The 26201-nt window shown below is 47.2% G+C and overlaps 11 protein-coding genes across 11 annotated transcripts; 5 read left to right on the top strand and 6 right to left on the bottom strand.

Moving 5' to 3' along the window:
• Nucleotides 1-306: 306 nt before the first annotated feature.
• Nucleotides 307-3156, bottom strand: F4812DRAFT_410864 (Metallo-dependent hydrolase). Its single transcript, XM_047932568.1, has 3 exons — nt 1928-3156; nt 1011-1874; nt 307-952 (listed from the first exon to the last, which is right to left on the bottom strand). Exons 1-3 carry the CDS (start codon nt 2920-2922, stop codon nt 667-669), a joined length of 2145 nt encoding a protein of 714 aa, XP_047795228.1. The 5' UTR covers nt 2923-3156; the 3' UTR covers nt 307-666.
• A 3100-nt stretch (nt 3157-6256) lies between these two features.
• On the bottom strand, nt 6257-7615 carry F4812DRAFT_454731 (SRP40, C-terminal domain-containing protein; the record flags this gene model as incomplete). Its single annotated transcript, XM_047936691.1, has 1 exon — nt 6257-7615. The coding sequence occupies one exon, from the start codon at nt 7613-7615 to the stop codon at nt 6257-6259; it is 1359 nt and encodes a 452-aa protein (XP_047795227.1).
• Nucleotides 7616-8540: 925 nt separating this feature from the next.
• Nucleotides 8541-10254, top strand: F4812DRAFT_31613 (peroxisomal biogenesis factor 11). The gene is made up of 2 exons (XM_047931389.1): nt 8541-8665; nt 9149-10254. The coding sequence occupies exons 1-2, from the start codon at nt 8620-8622 to the stop codon at nt 9940-9942; spliced, it is 840 nt and encodes a 279-aa protein (XP_047795226.1). The 5' UTR covers nt 8541-8619; the 3' UTR covers nt 9943-10254.
• Nucleotides 10139-12250, bottom strand: F4812DRAFT_410856 (NADH-ubiquinone oxidoreductase 51 kDa subunit mitochondrial precursor). Its single transcript, XM_047932567.1, has 3 exons — nt 11632-12250; nt 10584-11571; nt 10139-10515 (listed from the first exon to the last, which is right to left on the bottom strand). Exons 1-3 carry the CDS (start codon nt 11986-11988, stop codon nt 10343-10345), a joined length of 1518 nt encoding a protein of 505 aa, XP_047795225.1. The 5' UTR covers nt 11989-12250; the 3' UTR covers nt 10139-10342.
• Nucleotides 12251-12260: 10 nt separating this feature from the next.
• Nucleotides 12261-13641, top strand: F4812DRAFT_410854 (trimeric LpxA-like protein). Its single transcript, XM_047932566.1, has 2 exons — nt 12261-12878; nt 12945-13641. Exons 1-2 carry the CDS (start codon nt 12480-12482, stop codon nt 13131-13133), a joined length of 588 nt encoding a protein of 195 aa, XP_047795224.1. The 5' UTR covers nt 12261-12479; the 3' UTR covers nt 13134-13641.
• Nucleotides 13620-16006, top strand: F4812DRAFT_410851 (ankyrin repeat-containing domain protein). Its single transcript, XM_047932565.1, has one exon. It carries the CDS (start codon nt 13975-13977, stop codon nt 15811-15813), a length of 1839 nt encoding a protein of 612 aa, XP_047795223.1. The 5' UTR covers nt 13620-13974; the 3' UTR covers nt 15814-16006.
• Nucleotides 16007-16175: 169 nt separating this feature from the next.
• Nucleotides 16176-18205, bottom strand: F4812DRAFT_410848 (amino acid permease/ SLC12A domain-containing protein). Its single transcript, XM_047932564.1, has 2 exons — nt 17903-18205; nt 16176-17827 (listed from the first exon to the last, which is right to left on the bottom strand). Exons 1-2 carry the CDS (start codon nt 18047-18049, stop codon nt 16331-16333), a joined length of 1644 nt encoding a protein of 547 aa, XP_047795222.1. The 5' UTR covers nt 18050-18205; the 3' UTR covers nt 16176-16330.
• Nucleotides 18206-18306: 101 nt separating this feature from the next.
• F4812DRAFT_410847 (ubiquinone biosynthesis O-methyltransferase) lies at nt 18307-20085 on the bottom strand. The gene has a single exon (XM_047932563.1). The coding sequence runs from the start codon at nt 19902-19904 to the stop codon at nt 18966-18968; it is 939 nt and encodes a 312-aa protein (XP_047795221.1). The 5' UTR covers nt 19905-20085; the 3' UTR covers nt 18307-18965.
• Nucleotides 20086-20330: 245 nt separating this feature from the next.
• F4812DRAFT_410845 (3,4-dihydroxy-2-butanone 4-phosphate synthase) lies at nt 20331-21977 on the top strand. The gene is made up of 2 exons (XM_047932562.1): nt 20331-20802; nt 20892-21977. Exons 1-2 carry the CDS (start codon nt 20739-20741, stop codon nt 21524-21526), a joined length of 699 nt encoding a protein of 232 aa, XP_047795220.1. The 5' UTR covers nt 20331-20738; the 3' UTR covers nt 21527-21977.
• Nucleotides 21978-22119: 142 nt separating this feature from the next.
• F4812DRAFT_31508 (MFS general substrate transporter) lies at nt 22120-24436 on the top strand. The gene is made up of 3 exons (XM_047931372.1): nt 22120-22507; nt 22676-22949; nt 23027-24436. Exons 1-3 carry the CDS (start codon nt 22360-22362, stop codon nt 24234-24236), a joined length of 1632 nt encoding a protein of 543 aa, XP_047795219.1. The 5' UTR covers nt 22120-22359; the 3' UTR covers nt 24237-24436.
• F4812DRAFT_31500 (uncharacterized protein) lies at nt 24437-25833 on the bottom strand. The gene is made up of 4 exons (XM_047931370.1): nt 25451-25833; nt 25136-25388; nt 24940-25040; nt 24437-24863 (listed from the first exon to the last, which is right to left on the bottom strand). The coding sequence occupies exons 1-4, from the start codon at nt 25728-25730 to the stop codon at nt 24637-24639; spliced, it is 861 nt and encodes a 286-aa protein (XP_047795218.1). The 5' UTR covers nt 25731-25833; the 3' UTR covers nt 24437-24636.
• Nucleotides 25834-26201: the final 368 nt, after the last annotated feature.

The following is a 26201-nucleotide window of genomic DNA, read 5'->3' as shown; positions in this document are numbered from 1 at the left end:
ACTTGTCAGCTTGTCCACTACGCTGGCACGCGTCCGATACCTAGCCCCAGCTGGCCTTGAATGATTGGGTTTTTTGTGTGCTATTGGAGGTAACACAGCGTTTACTATGTACTATGTACACACGATCGACTCCACTTCACCGACCAAAGCCTCCTTTGTTTAAGCGCGCATCTGTAAATACAGGTATTCATAGCCTCAATCTTATATATGTTTCTCATGGAGGCAGCCTCTGCAACTACTTACAGCAATGAAAATAAGCACGGGGTTCATATTATAGGATGCCGAAAAATTATATGAAAAGTATTTCCTATGTAGGATATACGTATTCATGTGGCTAATTATCCATCTAGATCTATTTGCCTAACACGTCACGCTGATCAAGCTGATCTATCTCGTAACTCATAAATTGATACATGGTAGGAAAATAAGGAAATTCGTAGATCATTAATACTAGTACCCTGAACTACCTAAGTAAGGTGGAAAAGCTAGGTATCTAGGTACCTAAACTCCCTGGTATAAGTACTTGCGTTCTTGATCCCAGATATAGTAACATGAACGCCGTTAAGGGCCTCGTCAAATCGGGTATCAAAATCGTAAATGGCTTCATCCGTCTCGTCGCTCCAGCCCCACTCCAAAGACGCCCAATCTACATGTATATAGCGCCCATCATTCTTCTGAATTACCTTTAGCCTTAGCCTCCCGCCTTTTTCGACTCTCCTCGATCTGATTCAATCTCTCGAGCCTCGCCAGACTGCTAGTGGACTCTTTCCCGAGAATTCGAGGAATAAATTCATATTTCCATCGCCTTTCCCACTCTACTAGGACTCGCTCGCGCTCGACATGGCTCATGCAAGAATGATCTATGCTCCACCTGGCCAGTTGGCGCCAACCAAATAGATCCATATCGCGATTGCCAATCATGACCTCGAAAAAATCATGTGATAATGTAGACCTAGAGCAGTAAAATTAAATCGAGTGGTTCCGAGTTTGGTGGGATTTTATGGGCTTACCTGAAAAGGGTACCGTTGTCACTATTTAGACTGCAATGGACTTCGTGTTCAAGCAGCCTGTAGATCCGGTGCTCGTGCATGTGCTCCACTAACCCCAGAACCATGTTCGAGATCGGGCATGCTTCGACACAGACTTCATTGGCTCTCATTTGCTCCATAACGGCAGGTTTTTGCGGTAGCGCGTAGCCGTGTCCAATTCGTCTAGCGTTAAGATCGAGTGCACATTCGAGGTTGCCTTCGATATCGTCAGGGGTCTCGCCGCAGTGAAATAAGAATGGAATATCTAGTCCCTCTTCCTTACAGTCCTCTTGAAACTGCCTGAATTCTTCCTTGAAATACCGTAGTGGATATTTCTTGTCGTAAGCTTCTTCGCCAACCAGATCGAAACCAGCGATATATTGTGGCCATCTCTTCTTCATTCGTATGCATTCGTCCAATGCGTCCTTTACCATGGCTTTAGGGAAAGATCGGGGCGTGCAGTAGATGACCTTCATACCGCCAAAGGACGGGATGTGGCCATTTCCAAGCGGAATGTCGGTACCATCTAAGTACACAGGGTTGCCTTCTAAATCTAACTTCCTATTATCTTTAATTTGACCATGCTCGTCCATGTCTCCAATATCTTTCATGAATTTCTCATATTCTTCTATGATGATTTCCATTAACCCGAAGTTGTTGAAACCCTCCGACCCATCATCTCGTAAAACTTGGTTGCTTTTCATAAAATTTGGCCGAATCTCGGCATACTGGACATTTTCCCGGACGAACTCTTCTAAGCATTTTCTGGTATAGGCCCTGAAAGCTTTTTCATAGTTAAATAAGCCCTTCATCATTCTTGTACGGCCATTGAATTTCTCCCATGCCCTGTAAGCCAGTTAGCTACCTGTTATTAATTAATGGAGTAGATGGTGCAATACCTTACTGCCCTCTCACGCGTAGATTTATATGGACTATTTTGAAAGTTCGACTCGATATTCTCGGGCCATCTTTCTTCCTCAATTTGCTTTTGTCTTGCTTGTTTCTCCTCTTCTGTCGTGGTCTTTTTGATTTGATCTTCCGAATTGAATATCTCGTCGATTTGCTCTTTGTGAAACACGAGTTTACTCACGAGCCAATCGTCACACTCTATATTCATATCCCATAGCTCAGATTGATCTTGGTCAGCCTTTTCTTCGTTTTGCGACGTATAATCCTGCCTGGTATTCCTCTCCTTGTTCCATGCAGAACGGAAGTATTGGTAACGCATGAGTTGGCGTGGCTTATAATCGGCATGAAATAGGTTCGGGCCTTCTAGATCTTTAGGAGATAGTTCCTGCTCTTGAAGTTCACGGCCTACGTTTGGGTCATGAAGAATCTTCTTCGTACTCTGGAGCGTGAATACGATCTCGCAATTATCGAAGTCAGATTTAGATCGAAGCTTGTGGGTAGGACTCGAGATATACATATTGGGCATTTCTTTGGCTATACCCAAGAGAAATTCGGGGAGGAGGGTAGAGTTAAAATGAATATGAAGGTGTGCGCCTTTAGGTAGAAATTGTGCTGCCTTCAAAAGCTGGGTCTTGTCGATGATATGAACGTTCCGGGAGAAATGATTTCCAGGAAGCTCATGCTCGCCATACAATTTCCCATCGGCATCTCTCGTCTCTAGCAGGACTTCATTTGCGGCTTTCTCATCACGGCTAGCACGCTTCCTCATCGCATCTTGAAAATGGAGTCCGACCTGTGCCCCGCCCTGATGGTTTGGATGGGCATTCGATTGTCTGGATATCGAGTGTAAGAAGTTCCCAGCCATTTTGCTAATCTTGCGCAATTGAGGGAATCTAGATGGTTTGCTTGGGAAGTTATTCATGGCTGGTTCATGTTGGCCGACACGACCGTTTTTATATGTACTGCGGAAGGTACCCAGGCACATAAGCGCATATGGTGAAGACGTTGTGATTTTTTTTTTTTTTTCATAAAAAAAAGATGTGACTTTCCGGATTAGTAGCAATGGGCTAAAAGTGAATTAACGCTAGGAGTCACATAATATTTAGTAAGTGTTCCGAAACTAATTCTATAGTCATGTTTGCCAATACCTATACGTTAGGTAGTTACCCCATCGGCACAGCTTGAGTTGTGAGTTGCGGGTTGTGATAGGAATAAGAATGCATGCGCTGGAGTGTCGCGTGGAGAAGGGGGGACATGGTTGTGTTGGATCCCCAAAAGTTCCCAGGTAAGGCTCTCAGGACAAATGCTAAACCTAATTGGGATTAAGTTATTTTAGGTACCTGTCTTAGTAGGCTATGTACCTGACCCGACGTACATCTACATTCATAGGCCCTTTTTATCTATCATAGGTTACCTGTAGTGAAAAGTACTGTACCTAATCTGATTAAGCGCTACATCACACTTAAATAGTGGTACCTATACCTAATTAGGCTGAGCGGTTAGGCTGACTAGGTAGGTACATTTGCTCGTCTCTTGAAGCACCAATCATCTCTTCACACTAAATTTTGATTGAAGTCTAGGTATTTTGTTATACCTAACTCTTAGCATACTATAGTAAAATTCTTCAAGCAAACGGGTCTTCCCTTACCTTACCATGTAGGTACCTAATATAGAATAAATCCATGTAAGTGCGGGTGAGAAGTGTAAAAACCGCGTGTGCTATGTCCTCAAGTGCCAACTAGACACAGGTACATTTCTCAATTCAATCTGATTGGTACTCCTTTTAAATATCATTCCAACAATAGTATATCTTAATCTTTTCAGAGATTTTGGTTCGTTGGTATAAGTGGAGTATGTACCTGTTTCTAGTTGGCACTTGAGGACATACAAGTATCTATTAAAAGTCCGGCAACTCACTTAAACATCGAACTGGTCCTCCTTCAGGATAACGATCCTCCCTTGCAACGAACTCTCTATCCTATTTAGGTTGTCTTATCAGATTTAAGCATGAGGCTATTTTGCCGAAGAATTCAACGAAGCATTTTAACAACACTATTGCCTATCTCCAGGTGTTACTTATTATGGAGAGGTATTACTATACCCAAGGGCAACCCAAGGGCTACAACAGACTAAATAAACTCCATCTTCATCGTAGCATACTTGTATCATTGTCTTTATTGGCCTTTATCGTCACAAGTCTCACCCGAATCCTGTCATCTTTGGTCTAGTCCTTTTGCTTGCTGTCCAAATTCAGCTCATTTGTTTGCAGGAGACTGCGCCTCCCGACATTCACACCTATTAGATATATAGATTATCAAGCATCGTACCATCATCTGTGTATATTTCCCGCTCTTCTAGTCACTTACCGTACACTCGATACGCCTTTTTTATCCTAGGACTCGGGAATATCAACAAAAAAAAAAAATCAGTCCAGTAAGCCTAACAAAGCTACTCGAAGCATCCGTATTTAGCAACATAACAGCATACGGCACCAAGGCGGCTATGATCAGACCCAAATAATTAGTTCGATGGTAGCAAACTTATCATCTGACTCTCCGGCGTTATCTCAATTCCTGAGCTGGATGGAAAGGCATACTGTGATATCCAGCTGGTACACCTATCTTATAGGTACAACTCTGCCTATAGGATCTTCCACGATACATCGTATATACTAGGCCATTAATTATTAACACATTTATGCGATTATGTTCTTTGACTCACTCAACGAACGGAATGTGCTAGGCGATGGCTTTCGAGTTTACGATCAGCGTGTTCGATAGTTAGGGCGCCTACTAGGTAGGTAGCTAACATAAAATCATATTACCTATGAGGCAGATAAGGTATATTGTGATCGGGTCAGAAGACAAATATGTTGTCAGATAATATGAGGTTGCGCTAATTACCCAGGTACTCCAGGTGAAAATTCTACAATAGTCATATTAGTCCGCCAGGCTGAAAAGTATCAAGCGTCATCTTCTTAATCCGAGCTTACTTCATAGCGATAGCTGGTTCACATTTACTTACCATAAACAGCCTCAATATGCCAGCCTTGGAGGAAGGACACCAAAAAGGCAGTGTACCTATCTGCGTGAATAGTAATAGAAGTATGCCAATCACCGTGACGCCTTTCCGTGAACCAAGTCTGCAAACAACTCAACAACCCGAACCCCCCTGCTGAAGATTCCACTTTCTAGGGATCCCTGTCTTGTCAGAACTCAACATCCAACGTTCTGCCCTTCCCCACATGATTTCATACAGCCTTCGGAGAAAAAAAAGGATACCTTAGTAGGTATGCTGTCATGCGGTCTCATCGCTCACAGGAAATCGCTCATAAAGAAAACAATCAATACGACCTGGAGAGGCGGTGCTGCGATGGCCCCACATCTGCGGCTTTTCATTGAAAACGAAGACAACTTTTAGGCATCACAGGTACCTAACCTAAGTAGGTAATAATTCTATCAATCAGCCTTAGAGTAGAGCGGAATAATCCTACACTAGGTACCTAGGTAGGTATCAAAGTGATTTTTTGAAGCTCCAGCGAAAATGGTAGGATTGAACGATGTCTATAACGACGACGCTAAAGATTTGCTCCCATAGCGATTGTTATCTCGGGAGGAGCGGACTGGAATATCTGAGTTAGCCCACTCCAACCCTTATTCTCTTCTCAGGGGTACCCAATGAATTTTTGACATGTCATGTAGAACAATCCGAAAGAGGCAGGGGATAGGGTTAGGGTATATTTTATTTATGAAGCAGTCGATACTCTATTTAGAAATCCTGAGAGAATTCGGGTAATACTATGAAGTGATTATGGATGAAAGTGTTGGTAGGTAAAACGCTTTATAAGAGGGCATTGCTTAACTTATTATCTGCAATAGGCACGTAGATGTAGCAACATCCAACCCCCTTTTACACTTCGTAGAACGTCTGGCTCAATCCAACATGTTCGCCCTCTGACAATAGACAGGCTCCCTGGAAGTAATAACTAGTGAAAAAAAAAGTATGAGCATTCTTATGCTTGATAAATACAAACACAAAGACTGCCGAGATAAATGTATCTAGGTAGATACCTACTTTTTGGAGGTGTCTTGACGTAGGTAGGAGGTAGGTAACCCTAACTTTGAGAGTATTGATTGGAAAGAACCTGCTTCGCTGCTTTCTTCAGATCGTAACTGGACTTGTTATCGGAAATTTCGCTAGGGGCTCTCTTGAGGATCTAGGTAGGAAGTTCCTGGCGTTTTCGCTTGGTACATAATTCGCTTCGCTTTGCTTGTAATCCTAGGGGATGGCTTGACCAAGTCGGCACTAATTCAGGAGTCCTAATCCTCAAATTTAATGCTTCGGCTCTTGTGGATATCTAGAGGACCACCCTTGTAGCTTCCCCGCTTCTTCTTATTTTTTTCCTTGGTAAAGCCCTTGCCTTTGGTCACGATAAGGTCCTGGTGGGCCTTCTCGCCATAGTCATGCGAAACATAGGCATTGGAAGACAATCTTGGGTCAATGGTAATATCCTTGCGGATTCGGGAGAAAGGCTGATTCTGCGTCTTGGCCCCGTTCTTACCCCGATTGTTCGTCTTTGATGTAACAGGGTCAGGCGGAAGAGGGGCGGGTGTGAACTCGGGCGAGGCCTTAAGAGTTACGGACGTATCCGATCCGGCCCCATTGGGAACCGACCCTTTGTTAGGTTTCTGGCGCTTTCCATCCTCCGCCTCGGACTCAGAGTCGCTGGAAGAGGAGTCAGATTCAGGTAGTGGAACTGCGGCAGCCGCTTTCAAGTCCACTTTAGGCTCATCGTCAGATTCAGAGTCCGAAGAGTCGGAGTCAGAGTCGGAGTCCGATTCAGAATTAGAGGACTCATCATCGGCTTGGGATTTCTTAGGTTTTTTGGCGTTATCTTCGTCTTCGTCGTCGGAGCTCTCGTCGTCAGAAGAGTCAGAAGATGACTCAGAGGACGAAGATGAACTCTCATCGGAGCTTGCCTTAGTCTTAGCCTTCTTCGTCTGTGGGCGTTCATCCTCCGAGCTTGAGTCTGACATGTCTTCGTCGGAATCAGATTCAGACGAACTGTCGCTTTCGGAAGCTGCCTTTCGCTTCAACGGGTTTGCGCCAGTCTTAGCAGTACCATTGGTTGCTTTTGCTGCTGTTTCCTTCTCATCATCGCTTTCACTTTCGCTCTCGCTATCACTATCGCTATCGTCGGAGCTGGAACTTTCAGAAGAGCTAGATTCATCACCAGGCGCGTCGGCCATAGCGACGTCTTTGGAATCGTCGCTGTCGCTGTCGCTATCACTAGAGCTAGAGCTCTCTGAGCTTGAGTCATCGCTGCTATCGCTATCGCTACTGCTACTGCTGACTTTGGTGATCTTCTTCATGGGATCGTCCTTGGGAATGACGGGTGTGTTTGCCTGGCTTGAGAATGTCTCCCATGTCTGGAACACACTGACCAGAGAATGATGTGCCTTGTCCTTCTGCTTTCCGGCATTCTGGCTCTTCCATCCTTTCTTTGCCCTGTGTTTCTGAAATTCGCGATGGGCATTGTCGAATCCTTGATCGGACAAGAACGACTCAACTAAGTCCATGAGCTGGCCGGGAGGAGGCTGATTTCGGTTGGCGGATGATGATGCCGCTGCGGTAGACGCGACCGCCGCCTTGGCAGGCTTTTGACTCTTCTTTGCCATTGTTGGCGCCTTGTTTTTCGAGGATGTGGATATAGAGGAGTTACTAGAGTTATTACTAAATAACCAATTTGGAGGGCCTTGAGATGATGTAGAAAGGGGTTGAGTGTGAGATTTGGGGGACATAACCCTTAATTATAGTAAAAATAATAAGAGAAGTTGCCAACGGTAAGTACCTTCCACCTAAAAGAAAGGTTGGTAGGTTACTTTTCGGAATTGACCCCAAGCTGGGAGGAAATCACGACCTTCTGGTTGCCGAAGAAAAAAAAAATTTGTGGAACGCGACGAGGACCCTCTTTTCTGCCATTGACATTTTGCTTATCCTGCTTATCGCAGGTACGTACCTTTTATCGATAATTACCTAGGTTTATCTCACTTTTACTCATCGGTTTAATAGGTACTTTACCTATAATGAACCAAGGGTTATCGTTGAACAGTATAAGAGCTCGTACAACTTGCTAATTATAAAACAGTGGATATTTCCCGTGGCAGCTCTCATCTTGAGAAAGAGCATAATGGCTCTATTCGTCCTTATTGTTACCCTAGAGACTTTGAGTTACCCGAAAAGTAGAAACCCGTTCGACAATCTGGAAGTCCAGTCAAGTATCCTGTTTCTACTTGACTCTATTTTCGGAGTGCAGTTGTAGAAAATGTTAACATATTCCTCTCTGTGAAGAGGCGGGAGTTCTGCTTTTTACGAAGTTGGCTACCTACTGTTAATATTAACGCAATTACATTAGGTAGTAGAAGTTGAGCTTTTATTTTGCATAAACACGGAGCAATGATGGGCGCAGGTCAAGTACCGCATAATGCATCTTAGCTCCGGATGTTCCCGTAACGCCGACTCAACAAATCGCCCGCATCCGGAGCAAATCCTACCTAACCTGGCAGGTAAGCTACGTACCATTTCCAACAGTTTATAAGCGAAATCTTCCCATCAACATACTACTAGGTACGCCTATTGACTTTGAGAATTTCGATACATCTCGATCGAATAGGCCTGCAAGATGTCATTCAAATTTGAACAATTCGTAAGGTTCACAACCGATTCAGGTACGGCCAGATTATTTCCTTTTTTTCTATGGCCGTCTCACAAATCCTCCGGGCCCCCGTCTAAACGCCGTGTGGCCCCCGAGTCAAGTAGTTCTTGGCCCGGGTAACTTGTTTCAGTTTATAATCAAACATAAGTCAATTGCACTCTCCAAAGCAGAGTGAATTGGGTTATATCTAAGTACGATCAGGTTAGAAAAAACCTAATATTGGTCTCAAGTTGCTAGCAAGAATATCGGCACAGAATTTATTTGGAGTCATTTATATCCTCTAGATATACCTAGGAACTTGTGTCAAGCCGCGATCTGCTCATGATATCGAAATGAGAGTATTGTAAATGGCTTGGGCTTAATGTCAATGTCAAGATGGTTATGAGTGACCTAAGCCGGGACATAGCCCTCATATTTCATGAATGGACACACATTTTCCAAATTACTCTACATCAAATTATTCTCGCTGGAGATATTAGCTAACACCAACTCATAGTCGGCCTTGAGAGGACCTTCCGTCTCTTCCAATCCATCGTGCAGATCCTCTCAAACTTCGCTCTCCCCTTCGATCTACTCCTGCAACTCTTCACCTTCACCACAGAAAAGACCCCCTCCCCCGCAACGACTCGCGTCGTCCTTAAGGCTTTGAATCAGCGATTAGCCCTTGCTCGGCGCTTCTTCCGGCTCTTCCGGTTCCTGGACTCCTTCAGCGCGGCACAAAAGCTCTCTTCCAAGCTCACCGCCGCCCAGGACCAGAAAGGCGCACCCCCGCGCGGGTTCGTGTCGCGCGTGCACCCGTGGATCGACGTGTTCGCCAAGACCTTCATGGGGATGTACCTGCTGCTGGAAGCCAGCACGATCGTCGACGCGCTGCAAGTCCCCGGCCTAGCGATCTGGACCGCCGAGCGGGAGCGCACCATCTCCGTCGAGGCCCAGCGGTTCTGGCTGTTCTCGCTCGTCTGCAGCGCCGTCTACAGCGTCCTCGAGATATCATTTACGCTTTCCGCCGCCGCCGCGGCTCAACCCGCGCCAGCCAGCAAGGGCGCTGCTTCTGAGAAGAAGAAGGTCGCCGGGAGTCAGGAGAAGCGCAAGCGGGAGGTCACGACTAAAGTGTACAAATTGGGCCGCGGCGCCACGGCTAGCCTTCTCGATATTTTCCTGCCGGGCACTGCGGTCGGCTGGGTTAAAGCCGAACCTGGGACTGTCGGCTTGGCCATGTTCGTGACGACGATCTTGACGATGATGGATGTGTGGGAGAGATGTGGACGAGAAGTTGCAGGGGCTAGGTAGAAATTCGGGACGTTGGATCCTGATGCTTAGCAGACCCTTTTAGACATCAAGTTTGGGGTCAATCTGGGGAGAATTGGATAGACTTTCGACTTACTGTTGGAAATGAGGCTACGAGACCATGAAAGGAGATGAGATAGAGATACGACGTTAAGTGCCTTAAGCATAAAGACGTTAATTGCAAAGGCAAGATACTCATGGATGATTTCTTTTTGAATTATTGGATAGAGGGTTGGTGTCACTAGTAAGTAGGTACCTAGCAATGTCTAGGAATTGAGTGCTGCCTCTGTGCGGATATGTACAAAGTGACGAGTATTTATGATGTACAACGTGGCTGAGTGTTTCTCTAACCCTTCCAGTTACGCCATCTAGTAGTATAGTATAATGGGCAACCCGCTCAGGTCTATTGTCCGGGGGCAATCAGCTTGCCCTCTGCTCGGGCATTAGGATCCCATCCGCCAGCTAGAGCTTGTGCACCGCCGTGTTCCGCCGCATACTTCTGCATCCTAGCCTCTAGCTCGGGTCTGAAGTGACGGATAAGACCCTGAATGGGCCAGGCAAACGCCTCACCAAGAGCTATAGAGAAATAAGTATTACTGTAATAATATAGTAGGGTATTATTTATTATCATGATAGCGACTTACCACAAATAGTGTGTCCTTCAACTTGTTTCGTCAACTCCTGCAACATATCAATCTCCCGCTCGCGACCCATTCCCTTCTCGAAACGGGTCATGATTTGCTCAGTCCACTTGCTACCCTCACGGCAGGGTGTGCACTGTCCGCAGGACTCATGTCGGTAGAAATGACTTAATCGAGAGATGGCCCGGACCACATCCGTACTCTTGTCCATGACGATGACAGCGGCAGTACCAAGACCGGATTGGCTATCCTTGAGAGCGTCGAAGTCCATCAGTTGGTCATCACATATGCTCTTAGGGAGGATAGGAGTAGACGAGCCGCCAGGAATGACGGCAAGCAAGTTGTCCCAACCACCCCTGACGCCACCGCAGTGCTTCTCGATGAGTTCTCGCAGGGGAATGCTCATCTCCTCTTCGACGGTCGCGGGGTTGTTAACGTGGCCGGAAATACAGAACAACTTGGTTCCTTGGTTTCGTTCTCGGCCAAAAGAGGCGAACCAGCTACCTCCTCTTCTGCAGATCGTTGGAGCGACAGCAACAGTTTCAACGTTGGCGACAGTAGATGGGCAACCGAACACACCCACAGCAGCGGGGAACGGAGGCTTTAGACGGGGTTTTCCGGGTTTGCCTTCCAGAGACTCGATTAGTGACGTCTCCTCGCCACAGACGTATGCACCAGCACCGCGGTGTATGTACACATCGAAGTCGTATCCGGATCCGCAGGCGTTTTTACCAATTAGACCATCGGCGTAAGCTTCGTTGATTGCCCGTTGTAGCACGGCGGCCTCAAGGATAAACTCTCCGCGAATATAAATATAAGCAGCAGTAGCATTCATAGCTCGGCCAGCGACTAGACATCCTTCAATAAGTTTGTGGGGGTCCTTTCGCATAATCTCTCGGTCTTTGCAGGTACCGGGCTCTCCTTCATCGGCGTTGACGACTAAGTATCGGGGTTTCGTGTCCTTATCCCAATCCTTGAAGTTCATGAACGACTGCATCGTGCCATTAATTAGCGATTATCTTCCGGCCCCAGATGCGAGAATTCGACATACCCATTTTAAGCCAGAAGGGAAACCAGCTCCTCCTCTACCTCGCAAGCCCGAAGCCTTAATCTCGCTGATAATCCAGTCGTGACCCTTCAGAATAATCTCTTTCGTCTTGTGCCAGTCTCCCATCTTCTTAGCGGACTTCAGGTCGGCGGGGTAGCGGCCGTAGAGGTTCTGGAATATGCGGTCTTGGTCCCTAAGGCCGCCATAAGTTCGTTTCGGTGTTCCATCCTGGACTGTCGCGAAACTTCGGTTCTGTTGGGAGGGGGACTGTTGTGATGATAATCTCGAACAGGACGGTAGGGCGACACGCGATAAAGCCTTCGCGGAAGCTGCCGACGGCGCGGTGGTCCTTGACAGCATCTTGGAAGGGTTTTTGGTTGCTCAATTGAGCGGAGGGAGTGGAGAGACCGGATTGGCGATGGAGAGGAATACGTAGGTTTTGTCTTGGAAAAGATAAAAGTACTTAACCTACTATTAGTACATTAGTATATTAGTAAAGTGAGGCCTTTGAATGGAAATGGCCGGTTTGTGATTGGTTCGGGCTGTCTAAAGGTGGGCTCTATCGTCTGTGGCGATCACCTAGCCTCTAGGTTGCATACAAGAGCGATGGCGTCTTTTAAGGTTTTCTTACTGTGGCTGAATGGCTGAGTACTATGTAATGAGGTCATGTCTTCAATTGATTTATGCATACGGTTTATCAGATAAATGAATTGCTGATAAGCTGGTAAGCGTACCTGATCTAAAGAGGTACAATTAGGTACCTCCCCCTTCAAAAGCGTTACCTACCTCAGGTACCTCAGGTATTATTGATCTTCCTCAAAACACAAACACATAACCTAGATGGGATCAAGATGTCCTCCTCCAAACGCCAGTCAATCCTCCCTCGTGTCCAGTCCGGCCCGAAAGCCCCCGTTAACTTCTCTTCGTCAATTATAATAGCTGATTCTGCCCTTCTGACGGGAAATCACACAATCAATATCAGCGGCGAGACGGTTATACATCCACGAGCAAAGTTAGATTCCTCTAATGGACGAATCACCATTGGTCGAAGATGTATTATCCATGAACGGACGAGCATTGGAGCCGCGTCTGCGGACCCAACTCCCAGCGAGTCGCGTGACGGCGTATTCATTAGCGACTGTGCAAATATTGAAGTTGGCGCCGTACTCGAGTCTGGCGGCACACTGATCGGCGAGGGATGTTTGGTTGGCGTAGGCTGTAGAGTTGGTAAGGGGGCGAGGCTGGGGAAGGTGAGTTGAATCTATATGCTCATTTTCCTATTTTAGTAGATAATTCAAATGTTGACGATGAAGAAGCACTGCACATTAACGCCCCATAGCGTTATAAAGCCTTGGGAGATAGTTCCTGACTTCACCGTCGTATACTCGAATGGAACCAGACGAACCGACAAGCGCGGAGTTACAGATTTAAAGAATAAGGCGCAAGCGCGTCAAATTGAGGTGCTCAAGAGACTCATAACCAGCAATCCCGACAAATTCAAATAATATTGTTAGATACCTCTAGTATGATTCGACTCACCCTATTCAATGATACCCTATTCCGTTTTTTACCTTGCTCTTGAGAATTGATTTTTTTTCCCTTTCATCGATCACAATAGCCGTACCAAACTTGAATCCGTACCGTATCTTAAGGAGGAATAGTTCTCATTTTAATAAGCCGTTTGGCAATGCGCCTATGCTACTTACGAGAAGGTCCAGCGATGCTCTGAGATCAAGAGGCATTTCGTTACTTCTAATACACAGTATGGTTTCGTATCGGTATTTAGTACGTCCAATCAGCTTCAATTTTAGGAGCAATAGGTTATAAGCCACAGCCAATAATATCTCGTATCAAACTGTATATCTTCTACCATATGAAGATTGCATGAATGCGGTCCCCGAACGCCTTAATAATACCTGTGCCTGGTTTACGGGTTACCCCCAATTCCACGACTGGTGCACTGCTACAGCACCAAGTATACTCTGGGTGTCTGCAGATCCAGGATGCGGGAAATCGGTCCTAGCAAAGTATTTGGCCGATGAGGTCCTTCTTAGAACAGATACAAGAGCAACGTGCTATTTCTTCTTCAAAGAAGGTTTAGAAGACCAAAGCAATATGACGATTGCTATGTGTTGCATCGTACGACAGATTATCGATCAAAGACCTGGTCTCCTTTCTAGAGGAATAATCGAAAAGATTGAATCAAGAGAAACACTTACTAGCTCTTTTCAAGGACTCTAGGAAATTCTTATCGATCCAAAATCCCAGATTGACGGAGAAATCATTTGTATCATGGACGCTTTTGACGAATGTGCAGAATAGGGGCGAGCTCAACTAACCGAAGCAATGAGCAGGTTACCCTTAGTCCATTTCCTGAACAATAGCGGTGTGCTGAAATTCGTGTTAACAAGCCACCCATATTCTACCATTTGGCGCGGCCTTGAGCGTTTAAAGCAGTGCGTTCCTATAATAGAAGTAACAGGAGAAAACAGTATTGATTCAATATCTCGAGAAATCAACATATTCATCGAGGATAATATCCACCATCTAGGCCCAGCGCTCAGACTCTCAGAGAGTGAGAAGAAACTCTTAAGAAAAGCGATTACTACAGTTCCTCACCAGACATACCTATGGGCAAATCTGGTCTTCGAAGCTATCAGAAATAACGTCGATATCACAAGAGATGAATTACAGCAATATGTTCACACACTTCCTAGGACAGTTGAAGCAGCTTATGACATGATTCTGGGCCGAAGCAGCGATCCATCACAGGCTAGGCGACTCTTAGGCATCGTGATTGCGGCAGCGCGGCCCCTTTCTTTAAATGAAATAGCTGTGGCATTAGCTATTGGAGAGAGCCATCGTAAACATGATGACTTACTGCTTGAAACGGAAGACCGATTTAGTCGGACGGTTAGAGACCTGAGCGGCTGTTTCATAAGAATCGTGGAGTCGAAGATATACTTACTTCATGAGACTGCGAGAGATTTCTTAATCAAAACTCAAAATGCTCAAACATTAAATAGACCAATGAACTCCTGTCTTCAATGGAAACAGTCGCTAGATTTGGTGGAATCACATCGTATCCTCGCCAATGTCTGCATTTGGTATCTTCTCCTTGATCCATTGACAACTTATCATCATCGCGAAGACATTTCGGATTCTACCAATGTTTCTATCGACCTTACATTTCTGCGCAGCAAGGAAACTTCCACCATTTATCCATTCCTCAAATACTCAGCACAAAATTGGCTTATTCATTACCACCAAGCTCGGTTCCAGAAGAACGAGTCAATCCAGAACTCAATGCTCCGTCTCCTAGATTCGGTTGAAACCAGAATGTGGTACAATATTTGGACTTCTCTGCGTACAGAATGCCCAGAGTTTTATTCTCAACTAGCGCGCGCGTCGTGCTTTGGACTTGAAGAGGTCGTCAGGCAGCTATTAGACCAAAGAGGTCCTGACATCGAGTCAAAAGATACCTCATATGATAACCAAACACCGCTAATGTGGGCGGCACAGGAAGGTTACAATGCAATAGTGGGTCTACTACTTGATGGCGGCGCCGATGTCAACTTGGATTACCTCTTCGATACGCCACTGATCAAAGCAGTGAAGAATAAACACGCCATTGTTGCGTCCACACTGCTCACAAGGGGCGCGGACGTTGAAGCAGCAGATATTAACGGCAAAACGCCCTTATTCCATGCTGCTACGCTAAAAAGGGGGCATAATACTCAAAGCTGCTGCAATGACCTCGCAAAACTTCTCCTAGAGCGCGGTGCGGATATTCAGGCAAGAGATATCACAGGCAGAACACCGCTGTCATATGCTGCCGAGGAAGGATGCGATGCCGCGGTTCGTCTCCTGCTGGAAAATGGTGCCGACATTGATTTGAAGGATAATGAAGGCAGAACAGCACTCTCCTATGCAGCTGAGGGAGGTCATGATATTGTTACCCAAATACTGCTCGAGCAGAGTGCCGACGTCTTATCGAGGGATAACCAGAAGCGACGCCCGCTATACTATGCAATCAAGTGGCAGCATAGCGGCACTGTCCAAGTGTTGTTGGATAGAATTCCTCGCCTATCTAGGGATGACTCTGTCCGGATGTTGACTTGCGCTATGTGGGGAGACCAACATGTCATACGGGATATACTTCAAGCCAAAACTTCAATTCGCTGATGTACCCAACGGCGTGGCGACGTCTACAGTGGTTGCTGTTAATCGGATCATGTACTTCCTATGGGGTTCGCTCGGCTAAACACGTTATAGCAGCACAGCTAATGACTGCTAGATGATGGCTAGACCAACAATAAAATATATTCACATAGTTTACCTTAGGTACCTAGGTACCTAAGTACTAAGTTGACTGCCTACCTTCTATAGTTTGCATAGACTGCTTCAGAATGCTTATATCTCGTCGATCCAGACCGAACCGGATGGCTGAATTACCTTCCCCCATGATTTACCTAGGGAATCAGGTTGAGCTATTACTTTACATCTTCTTGCAACTTAAACACTGTATAGCAGAGCGGGATATTGAGTGATTTGAGCTTGACTTTGATTTAACTTACGAAGAAATACAAAGCGAAGAAGAGGCAGCAGATTTGTACTCCAATAATTGCTAATCTACAACATTAACACTATTAGAGGTGACTGCACTTTCGCTTTTTTCAAACACCTTTTATACCACCTATCCTCAGCTAAAAATAACTCTCTTAACCACAACATACCACGGGATCCCCGATTCCTCCCCAGCACCCTCTCCCTCTCCCTCTCCCTCCCCCTCCGCCGGCAGCAAATAATCCCGCCTCCCCGTCACGAGGTCCGCCTCGGCCAACTTCACAACCGTAGTCTTCTTCACCAGCTTCCAGCCAAAGTACAAGACCGCGAATATCGCGACGACGACGTACGAGAAGACGAAATCGACCGCCGCGAAGCCGCCGACGAAAACCTCGTACCCGGAAACGAACACGAGGAACAGGTTCAGCACCACGACGAGCCAGGCGCCGTACGGGTACAGGGACGCCCGGTACGGCAGCTCGTCGAGGCCGCGGCCCTGGAGTGCCCACGCCCGCCGCAGCCGCACGTGCGTGACGCCAATGAAGGCCCACGCGATGAACGTCGCGGCCCCGGAGATGCTGACCAGGTAGCTGAACACTTTTCCCGGGGTGGCGGCGACGTTCAGCAGGGCCAGGAGCCCGAGCAGGTTCGAGAAGACGATGGCGTTGACGGGAACCCCGTTGGCCGTGGTCCGCGCGAAGAGAGCGGGCGCGCGCCCGTTCGCGGCGAGGGCGACGAGGCTCCGCGAGGCGACGTAGATGGCGCTGTTGACGGACGAGAGCTGCGCGGTGATCATGACGACGTTGACTAGGTTACCGCCTCCTGCCCAGCCGGCGTGCACGAGCGCAACCGTCCAGGGGGATTGCGCAGACTTGCTAGTAGCCGTTAGAAGCGAGCTGTCGTTATAAGGTACAATTATCCCGGCAAAGAAAACCAGGCCAAGAAATATGATCAATATGCGCCAGAAGGTCTGCCGAATCGCCTTGGGCAAGTCCCTCCTCGGATTGCGGCTCTCAGCAGCGGTCAGGGCCAGCATTTCAGTACCGCTGTAATAAACCGCGGCTAGAACGAAGGTCTTTCCAAACCCATTGATCCCGTTCGCGATGGCGCCAGGGTCCCGCCAATACCGGAACCCGATGTACTCGCCGCCGATAGCCCCCGTATTTACGAGGATCGCAACGAGAAAGCCGCCCACGACGCAGACAAGCTTCCAGCAGGCGAGCCAGAACTCCATCTCCCCGTAGACGACGATGCCCAGGAGCGAGGAGCCCTGGAACGCGGCCCAGAAGATCAAGATCCAGGCGTATGAGGGGACGGCGTCGCGGGTCCAGAGCCCCATGATGAGGGAGATGTTATTGTAGTCGTTGGCGATGTTAGTCACCCAAGCGTACCAGTAATTAACCCCGAGCGCAAAGGCGAGCGCCGGGTCAACGAAGCGGCCGGCGAGCTCGATGAAGGCGCCTTGGATGGGGAACAGCGTTGCCATCTCGCCCAGGCTCTGCATGACGAAGAAGACGTCGACCCCGACCACCAGGAAGCAGATCAGCGCCCCGGCCGGCCCGCTGTAGGAGATCGCCGAGCCGGTCCCGTACCAGATGCTGGCGCCTACGACGCCGCCGAAGGCAATCATTTGCTGTAGGTATTATCTCGAGTGAGTAGGTATCTTCACATGCATGCTGGATTTACGGTAGAGTAGGAAGATACTGACTAGGTGGCGGTTTTTGAGGCCGCGCTGTAAGCCATCGTCGATTATGTTTCCGTTACTGGCGAGAGCGGGTTCTCTCTCTTGTAGAAGTTCTCCAGGGGAAGCCGACGACTTTTCGTCGTTGACTTCCGTCTTTGAAGATGAACTCATTATTGCAACTGACCTAGGACTAGATCCCGTCTACGAGGATAAGTCAAGGTAGGCGTGAAGAGTAAACTAGGTACCTTAGGTAGGTAGAAAGGTTTAAAGAGAACCACAGCTTAGGTACCTATTATAACCGTGTCGCCATGGTGTATAATTCGAAGATCCACTTCTAACCATCGGTAAGGGATGCGCATTCGGTATAGCCATTTGAAATCTAGGCTTAAACTTGCTCTTAATCAAGGCCAACTTACCAACTACTTCAGGGATTCCTGAAGTACCTATCAACGTAGAATAGACGCCTTGTGTTATGAGATATCTATCGATATCTATACTATCCCCGGTTTGTCATTGGTAGATAGCGTTACACTCGGAATTACGACATCCAACATGAGCAGGCTTTATCGCGCGAGTGGTCCCTAACTAGATAAGCTTGAACAAGAACATAGTAAGCCTACAGGTAGGTTGAGTTGTCAATCAGGAGAAGCCTAAGATGGGTCATATATGTGTTTGAATATTTAGTTAATATTTGTATATATTTTTCTATGTCATCCGATCGAATTAGTTCGACCTAGACCTGGCGGTAGGATTATAGTATCACCGTCTTTATTACTGTCTTCGTGACAGAGTACCTAAGTTATATGAGTCAAATAAACCAAACGGTATCTGACGCTGGATATAATGATAGGCTAGGTAGGCACCTAATCTCCTTCGGCATGTCGCTGGTTTGGAGAAAAATGGTGTGATCCCGAGGGCGTTATTTCATCACCGAAGCTCTGGATTCGACCTCAGAGCTTCCATAGCCGTAATGCCAACGATTAGACTATATATAGTATAGGTACCCACATAGGTACCTGGCATAGAGATGTGAGGCAGTACGATATCCTCAAGTCGTGTTGTTGGTCAACTAGACCACATCAATTAATCATACCGTATTAGCGGCCTTTCTCACGGCAAAGAAGTAGTTTCCTACTTTCTCGCTACCAGGAACCTCTTTCCAACCAAGACCAGGGACGTAAACTACGCCCATACACCTAGGCTCAGTCCACTCTGTCCTCTTTTGCAGGAAGTAGGTTTTCATCTCTTCTTCGTTGATGTACTTCCGCCAGTCGTGGGTGCCTTTCGGTACTATGCGTAATAAATCCTCGGCCACAAGGTTGGTCGTCACCCAACTAAGCCACGTCCTTGCGATAGTGCTGAGAACTAACCAGCCACCGGGCTTGACGAAGGGCGCACAGCGATCAAGAAACTCTGCCGGGTACGATACATGCTCTATCACTTCGAAGACTGACACGATATCATAGCCGTCCTGAGGCGTACTCGGGACTGGCAGCTCCTCAATGGGAGTATTTAAGTAAGTCAACTTGGATTTCAAAGCGGGATCCCGCTTCGCGTGCGCCTTGGCAACAGATAGCACCTCAGGGCTAGGATCTATGGCCGTTACGGACGCGGTGGTAGGTAATCGGGCGGCGGACTCGGCGAAGATACCACCCCCACAACCTATATCTAAGTATTTTAAATTATTGGAAGACGGTGGTGGGTCGTCAAAGACGGAAGAGCGACATGAGCGGATGAAGTCATGGCGCAGCGGGTTCATCAAGTGGAGGATGCGGGATGGGCCATGAGGATCCCACCACGAGGATGCTAGAGCGTTGAAATGAGAGACCTCATCGGGAGAAACGGTTGTGAAAGTAGAATCTGCAGAAGTAGGATTCGGAGATGAGTGAGAAGCTGAAGCCGAGGCCGAGGCTGCCGTAGCCGAAAGGTTCCGGCTTGGAGATGATAATATCCATCGAGCGGCCCGCGGACTTGCTGGAGGAGATCGGAGCTGCCGGAGAAGGGCGGGTGTTATGCGGGGTGGCATGATTGAGTATTTTGAAATATACCTTCACTCTCACGCTTACCCCTAGATCTTGTAGTTTTAGGTACCCAGCTACGACGGATGTTATTATCGTGCAGGAGTGAAAAGGTGGGAAAAGATTGGTCGCATCAAGATGGTAAAATTCCAAATTAGGTAAACAGCTTACCTTAACTGAAGAGCCAAGAATGCATGTGAAGTAACGTACCCAGTCTAGTGGAAATGGAAAGTCTTATCGTGTGGTAACATTAACAAAAATTGGAATTGGCCAATTAAAGTACGCGATAAGAGTTAATGTGATGTAATTTTAAACCCCGAGAGGATGGCGGATTAACTTGCGCCCCATAGATCTTTTTGAATGCGCAAAAAAGGCCCCTCATGATTGAAATCCGACCCCGCCGAGGAAAGTCCCTAAGCCCCCAGGCCCCTCGGAGAACCCTTTAGCTTAGATGAGACAAACGGGGTCATCAGTCAGCATTTGAAAGTTGTTTCCGCATTCTTCGTTTTGAAAGATGGAGGATGAGTAATTGTCTACCGTAATTTAGTAGTCAGACATTACTTATTAATGTTAGGTACTTAACTTATTAGTTACTTCTTTCCAATTCTTCTTTTATTGTCGTAGATTATTTTGAACCTCAAAATTTTATTAGCCCTTTATTCCTGGAAGCCATTCAATTAACAGGACGACATCTTTGCCATTTATACGCCGCTCTCCGAACCGTACGTTGCGACGTAATCCTATAACCACCTTGAACCAATTTCCGATATCCTTAGCGAGCGTTAGAAAATAAAGAACACTCATTAGACTATATTAAAATAAAAGAAAAAAAATCGCCTGTCATGCCGTCCGCCCTCATCAACCATAACAAGTTCGACGGCATACCCGAAACAATTGCCGCTTTTCGTACGTGTCCTTGATCCTAGGTATTTGACAGGATTCATCTCGAGCGCAGTCCATACCTACAGTCAGCTTACACAAATGTAATTGTATAGGCAATGGCGAATTCATAGTCGTTATGGACGACCCCGGTCGCGAGAACGAGGGAGATCTGATCATAGCTGGCGACAGCATAACAACCGAGAAGATGGCTTTCATGGTTCGGCATACGTCCGGCTTGATTTGCGCACCTATCACACACGCCCTTACCGAATCTCTCAAGTTACCGCAGATGGTGGAAAACAGCGAAGACCCCCGCGGAACTGCTTACACAATTTCCATCGACGCTGCCGACCCTTCTGTTACGACCGGTATTAGCGCCCACGACCGGGCTCTAACAATTCGACAGCTCGCAGACCCCAACTCTACCGTCGCTAGCTTTCGGCGTCCGGGCCACGTGTTTCCCCTGCGCGCGCGCCCAGGCGGCGTTCGAGCCCGAAGAGGGCATACAGAAGCTGGCGTGGACTTCTGTAGATTAGCTGGAAAGCCAGAAGTCGCTGCGATCTGCGAAATAGTCGAAGATGGAGAAGAGGTCGCCGGAGCGGCCGTGCGAGAACACCCGGGGATGATGAGGGGTGAAGGATGTATCGCATTCGCAAGGAGATGGGGACTGAAAGTCTGCACAATCGAGGACCTAGTCGACTACATAGAAAAGACCGAGGGTAAAATCGACGCCAACGGGAGTTCGTAGTGTCGCCTCTGAGATTTGGATACGAAAAGGGATATTCTGAATATAGATCAATAAAGGCGCAACTCCTCCCGTAAGACCGCCCGATGTGGTTGGGGATGTTGTAGATGATGGTAGGAAAGAAAAGCACCAGTTGAGAAGATGTGAAGATGAGGTATATTTACTTGGATTACGCCGGGTTTGCATAGAGAAAATATGGACAGCGTCACAGTCACAACTCCGAAAGTTACCTTACATTGTATTACACTGCACGGATCTGATATCCGAGTTGAAATAAAGCGTCGTCGAATCCACGCAGTTTACGTTTACGTTAATTCATGCATACATACCTCCTGACACAGTCTTGTATAAATTGCATTAAGAGCATGGTAGAATTATAGAATACTCTTCAAGAGTTAATATTAACAACTACCTTCTAACCCTAGGCAGCATAAAAACTATCTATCAATGGCAGATGCTGTATAAACTAAATCTCAATCCGTCCCATTGAATAATAGTATATGCAAATACAAAACTCAAATCACCTACCGGGGCCCGTGTTATCCCTTCAAAAAGAATGCGACGTACCCGGGGACAAAATGATGCAATGCCGACGTCGGCTATCTCTTCTGCGTACGGGGGGTTGACCAAGCCGGTGCGGGTTTAGAGCTAGGCAACCGATCTTTTTTTTTCTGGAGTGCTTATTCTATATTGTAAAAAGTCTTCCTCAACACATAATCTTTACCTGTATATTGTATATCGTATATAAGGTACATCAATAAGAAGAAAAAAAAGGTAGTGCGTCAGATTGAACTATCGGCGATTGGAATCGGCGAAAAGTCAGAACTTATTACTAGATGTTGGAGAGAATCGTAAAGCCGATAAAGTGGTTTTACCATGAATTCGGCGTCGCGGCCATCCACGAGGCCGGTCGGAACGCCTACCTGATCATCTTGGCGCGGACCTGCCGGATGTTCGCGTACGGGACCAATGCCTTGATTCTAGGTACGCATCTTCCGGTTCAACCTACTATGTAACAGGCAGGATATAATTATACTGTACTTATACGCACCTAACCTATACTTCTATTCATTTACATCCTGTATCTGCCTGCCTATAGTTAGTTCTATAGCTTCTAGTTTGACATACGAGTTTTAATACGATATCGCACAGCTATCTTCTTCTCCGCCCTGGGGATATCAGACCACCAGATCGGCCTGTTCATGACGTTTACGCTGGTCGGAGATGTCGTCCTCGGAACCTTTCTCACGCTTGTCGCGGACCGTCTTGGGAGACGAAAAGTCCTGCTAGGTGGATCTGTGTTGATGATATGCAGCGGTCTCATCTTTGCGATTTTTGAGAATTTTTGGATTTTGCTCTTCGCTGCGATTGTCGGGGTTATCAGTATCACTGGCGGCGATTTTGGTCCGTTTCGAAGTATAGAAGAGTTAGTCAAATTGTTATCTTTTTTTCTTATTAAGACTACCATATGGTAGTATCAGCCCCTTTCTGACGATAGCGCAGGTCTATACTGTCGCAGCTTACTACTCCTTCGACAAGAGCAGATGTCTTGTCGTGGCATGTCACCACGGCGTTATTTGGGTCCTCGCTAGGAAGCGAACTGTCAGGGAGAGTTCTCCGCTACCTGCAAAGTAAAGATGGCTGGACTGAGGTCGATTCATACCATGCCCTCTTTTGGATATACGCTGTGATGGGCACGGTTAACCTCGTACTGGTCTTATGTCTGACTGACGCATGCGAGCTGCAACCAGAGAATGAAGCCTACGCACAACTTACACAAGACGATAGCACAGATGACAGCGATGTAAGTACGGGACATATTGAGGAACCTTCGGAAGTATCTCCTGAATCTACAGCGTCTCGAAATTGGATCATCCGAGCCTTTAGGTGGCTATCCGATCGATTAGCTCAAATATCGCCATCTACTCGATCGGTTATGTATAAGTTATGGTTTCTACTTGCCGTCGACTCTCTTGCCGACGGGATGGTGCCGTATTCTCTCACTAACTATTACATGGACGAGAAGTTCCACCCAGCCAAGTCAACGCTTGGCGACATCACTTCATTTAGCTATTTCCTAGGGGCCATTTCCGCGTCGTTCGCAGGTCCCCTAGCGCGAAAGATCGGGTTAATCAACACGATGGTGTTCACCCATACGCCATCTTCAGCGGCAGTGCTGCTCTTCCCTTTCCCGCCGTACCTATGGCTGACGGCAGGGCTCCTACTCATCCGTTCGGGGTTGAATAACATGGATCAAGCGCCGCGGGCGGCTTTCATAGCGGCGGTGGTGAAGCCCGAGGAGCGGACGGCAGTCATGGGCATCACGGCCACCGTTAGGACTCTGGCCGCTACCGCGGGGCCCACAGTCACCGGGATACTGGCTTCGAGCGACCGCTTCTGGATCGCATTCATCGTGGCAGGGAGCTGCCGGTTGTCGTACGACTTCGGACTATACGCCATGTTCGTGAACATGAAACTGCACGCGCACGAGAAGCCGGTCGACCCGCCTAGCCAGCATGGTCCAAGACGAGTCCCTGACGAAGAGATGGAGTTGGAGAGTCTTGCCGATACTGACAGCGGGAGCGAAGAGACGCGCTCTGAGAAGTCTAGGACTGAGACTGAGACCGAGACTAAGACTGCTGCTAGTCTTCGAGTTCCCGATAGTAGTAACCAGAGAATTCGAAGCAGGAGTCCACGCCGAGCGGAGATATAGCTCCGGTTGAAAGGGAGAAGTTCGGGTTCGCCGAACGTCTGTATTGTTACCTAACACTTACTGTATATGCCACGCAATCCATCTGTGGGCTCTGAACACAGTAGGTATTCTACATAAAAGGTACAGTTATACATATAAATCGAATCTAGGTACTTTCAGGGTGTTCACATAGCGAGTTTACAGGGTGTATAGTCTTTAGAGACTTGTATTTATAGAACCGTCAATCTAGCAATCCAAAGAGGGGGTGTATATAACTCTATATGCCAGGAGATAGTAACATAGTAACCTCAGCTCTCGCGGGAAGAAACTCGCCTTCAAGCCAATTATCCGTCTAACCAAAATTCCCAGGGGTATTCCAATAATAGTATAACATGTATCTAAACTAGGCGCCAACTCGCTTTTAAAATGCATTATCCGAAGTATCAATCCATCCGCTAGGCCGTGGCACGAACAGACTGCCGTTGAACCTCTCCGACACGAATTCACGAATCGGCTCGAACTTTCGACACGTATGAACCGCGTCCGTCTTGACGTACTCGCTGCCGTAACCTTCCAAATACTTCAATGGGACGACAGCTGTGCTGCCCCAGCACATAATCGACTGACGTAGCTGATCCAAGCAGCGGTCTTGTTGGAGGTTTTAGCGGTGAAGAACTTTTTCACATGGAAGAGGGGGAGGGGGTGTGAGAGAGAAACTACGAACCGGTGTGAACGGGCCCATGCAAGGGCGTCTCTGGGTAGACGTCGCGGTGTAGGGCTTGTCTAATCTGGTTTAGACAATGTAGCTGATGGAACATGTCGAGACTACCATAATCGCACAAGACAAGTCAGCACATATAGGCTACCTCCCCCTTCGAAAATGCACATGTACATATAGAAAGTGGGCCAGAACAACTCACCCTGCCGTGTAGCCGCTTCTATGATGGTCCCAATACTCCGTGTATTCGTCTCCCCATAAGTCCTTCGCCTCGGCTTCAGACACCGAGAAATATCTCCCCCAGAGCAGGTTCTTCCAGGCGGCGTCTACTTCCGCGGTTGTGCCGATGTAGGATTTGTCGCCGGGCTCAGCGACGAGGAACTCGCCCCCATTGGATGCGAAGTCTACCGGCAATTTGAACTGGACTTGCTCAAGCTCGATGGAGCTAGCTGGTACTAGTTGACGAAGCATTAGATCATAGTCCAAGGCGCGTCTTACGTATTCTAAGAAGACTTACATAGCTTCTCTTCTTCAAATCCCGTCTCATAGCTGCCGTTCGTAGGATTTCGAGATTTGAATTGAATGATGACCAGTGCGGAAATGACACCCAGCAAGAATGTTCCAAGAGCAATGAGAATTATCGAGAGGACTCCTTGACTGCTATCGTCGCGCGCATGATACCGCCGCCTGGCATATCTCGGCTGTTGTCTCTTGGGTAAGAAATAGACTGACTCGCTCTTCTCATAATCATCTTCGAGTACTTCGTATATCGGAGGTAAGGTTGCCGTGTGCAGCATTGTTGCGAATTGATTTTTTTTTTTTTTTGTTCAATAAAAATAGAAAGAAAACTGAACGAATGAACGATAGGAAAATGAAGCTGAAATGAATGACGATAATTACAAAAAAATACTTTTATAACTTAAGGACCGGCCTTGATACTATCTAGAATATACTGCCCTGCAGTTGCTGAGAATTGAAGTTAGATTTTAGGAGATGTGTAATTCTACAAAGAAAAAGAATCCGTTGTGAGTTTTGGATTTCTCTTGAGGCCTTCTACGCCGTCGCAAAGTGTCCACCTGTGGCACAGATTGCTGGGATATAGATAAGATAGAATGCTAGCAGTTTTCTTCGAAAATAGGCAGTTTTGGAGGGTAAATGCGATTCCATTCAAACGAAACGCCACCATTTGTATGAGTTTTCGCCAGGATGTCTCGACGTCGCTCTCCTTATCCTGGTGGGTTGGGGTTATTAACAACCCCTTCTTATTA

The sequence above is a fragment of the Daldinia caldariorum genome (assembly GCF_022478825.1).
Source record: "Daldinia caldariorum strain CBS 122874 unplaced genomic scaffold F4812scaffold_1, whole genome shotgun sequence".
Taxonomy (NCBI): Eukaryota; Fungi; Ascomycota; class Sordariomycetes; order Xylariales; family Hypoxylaceae; genus Daldinia; species Daldinia caldariorum.
The sequence above is the reverse complement of the archived record's forward strand: the minus strand, read 5'-3'. Positions and strand labels throughout refer to the sequence as shown.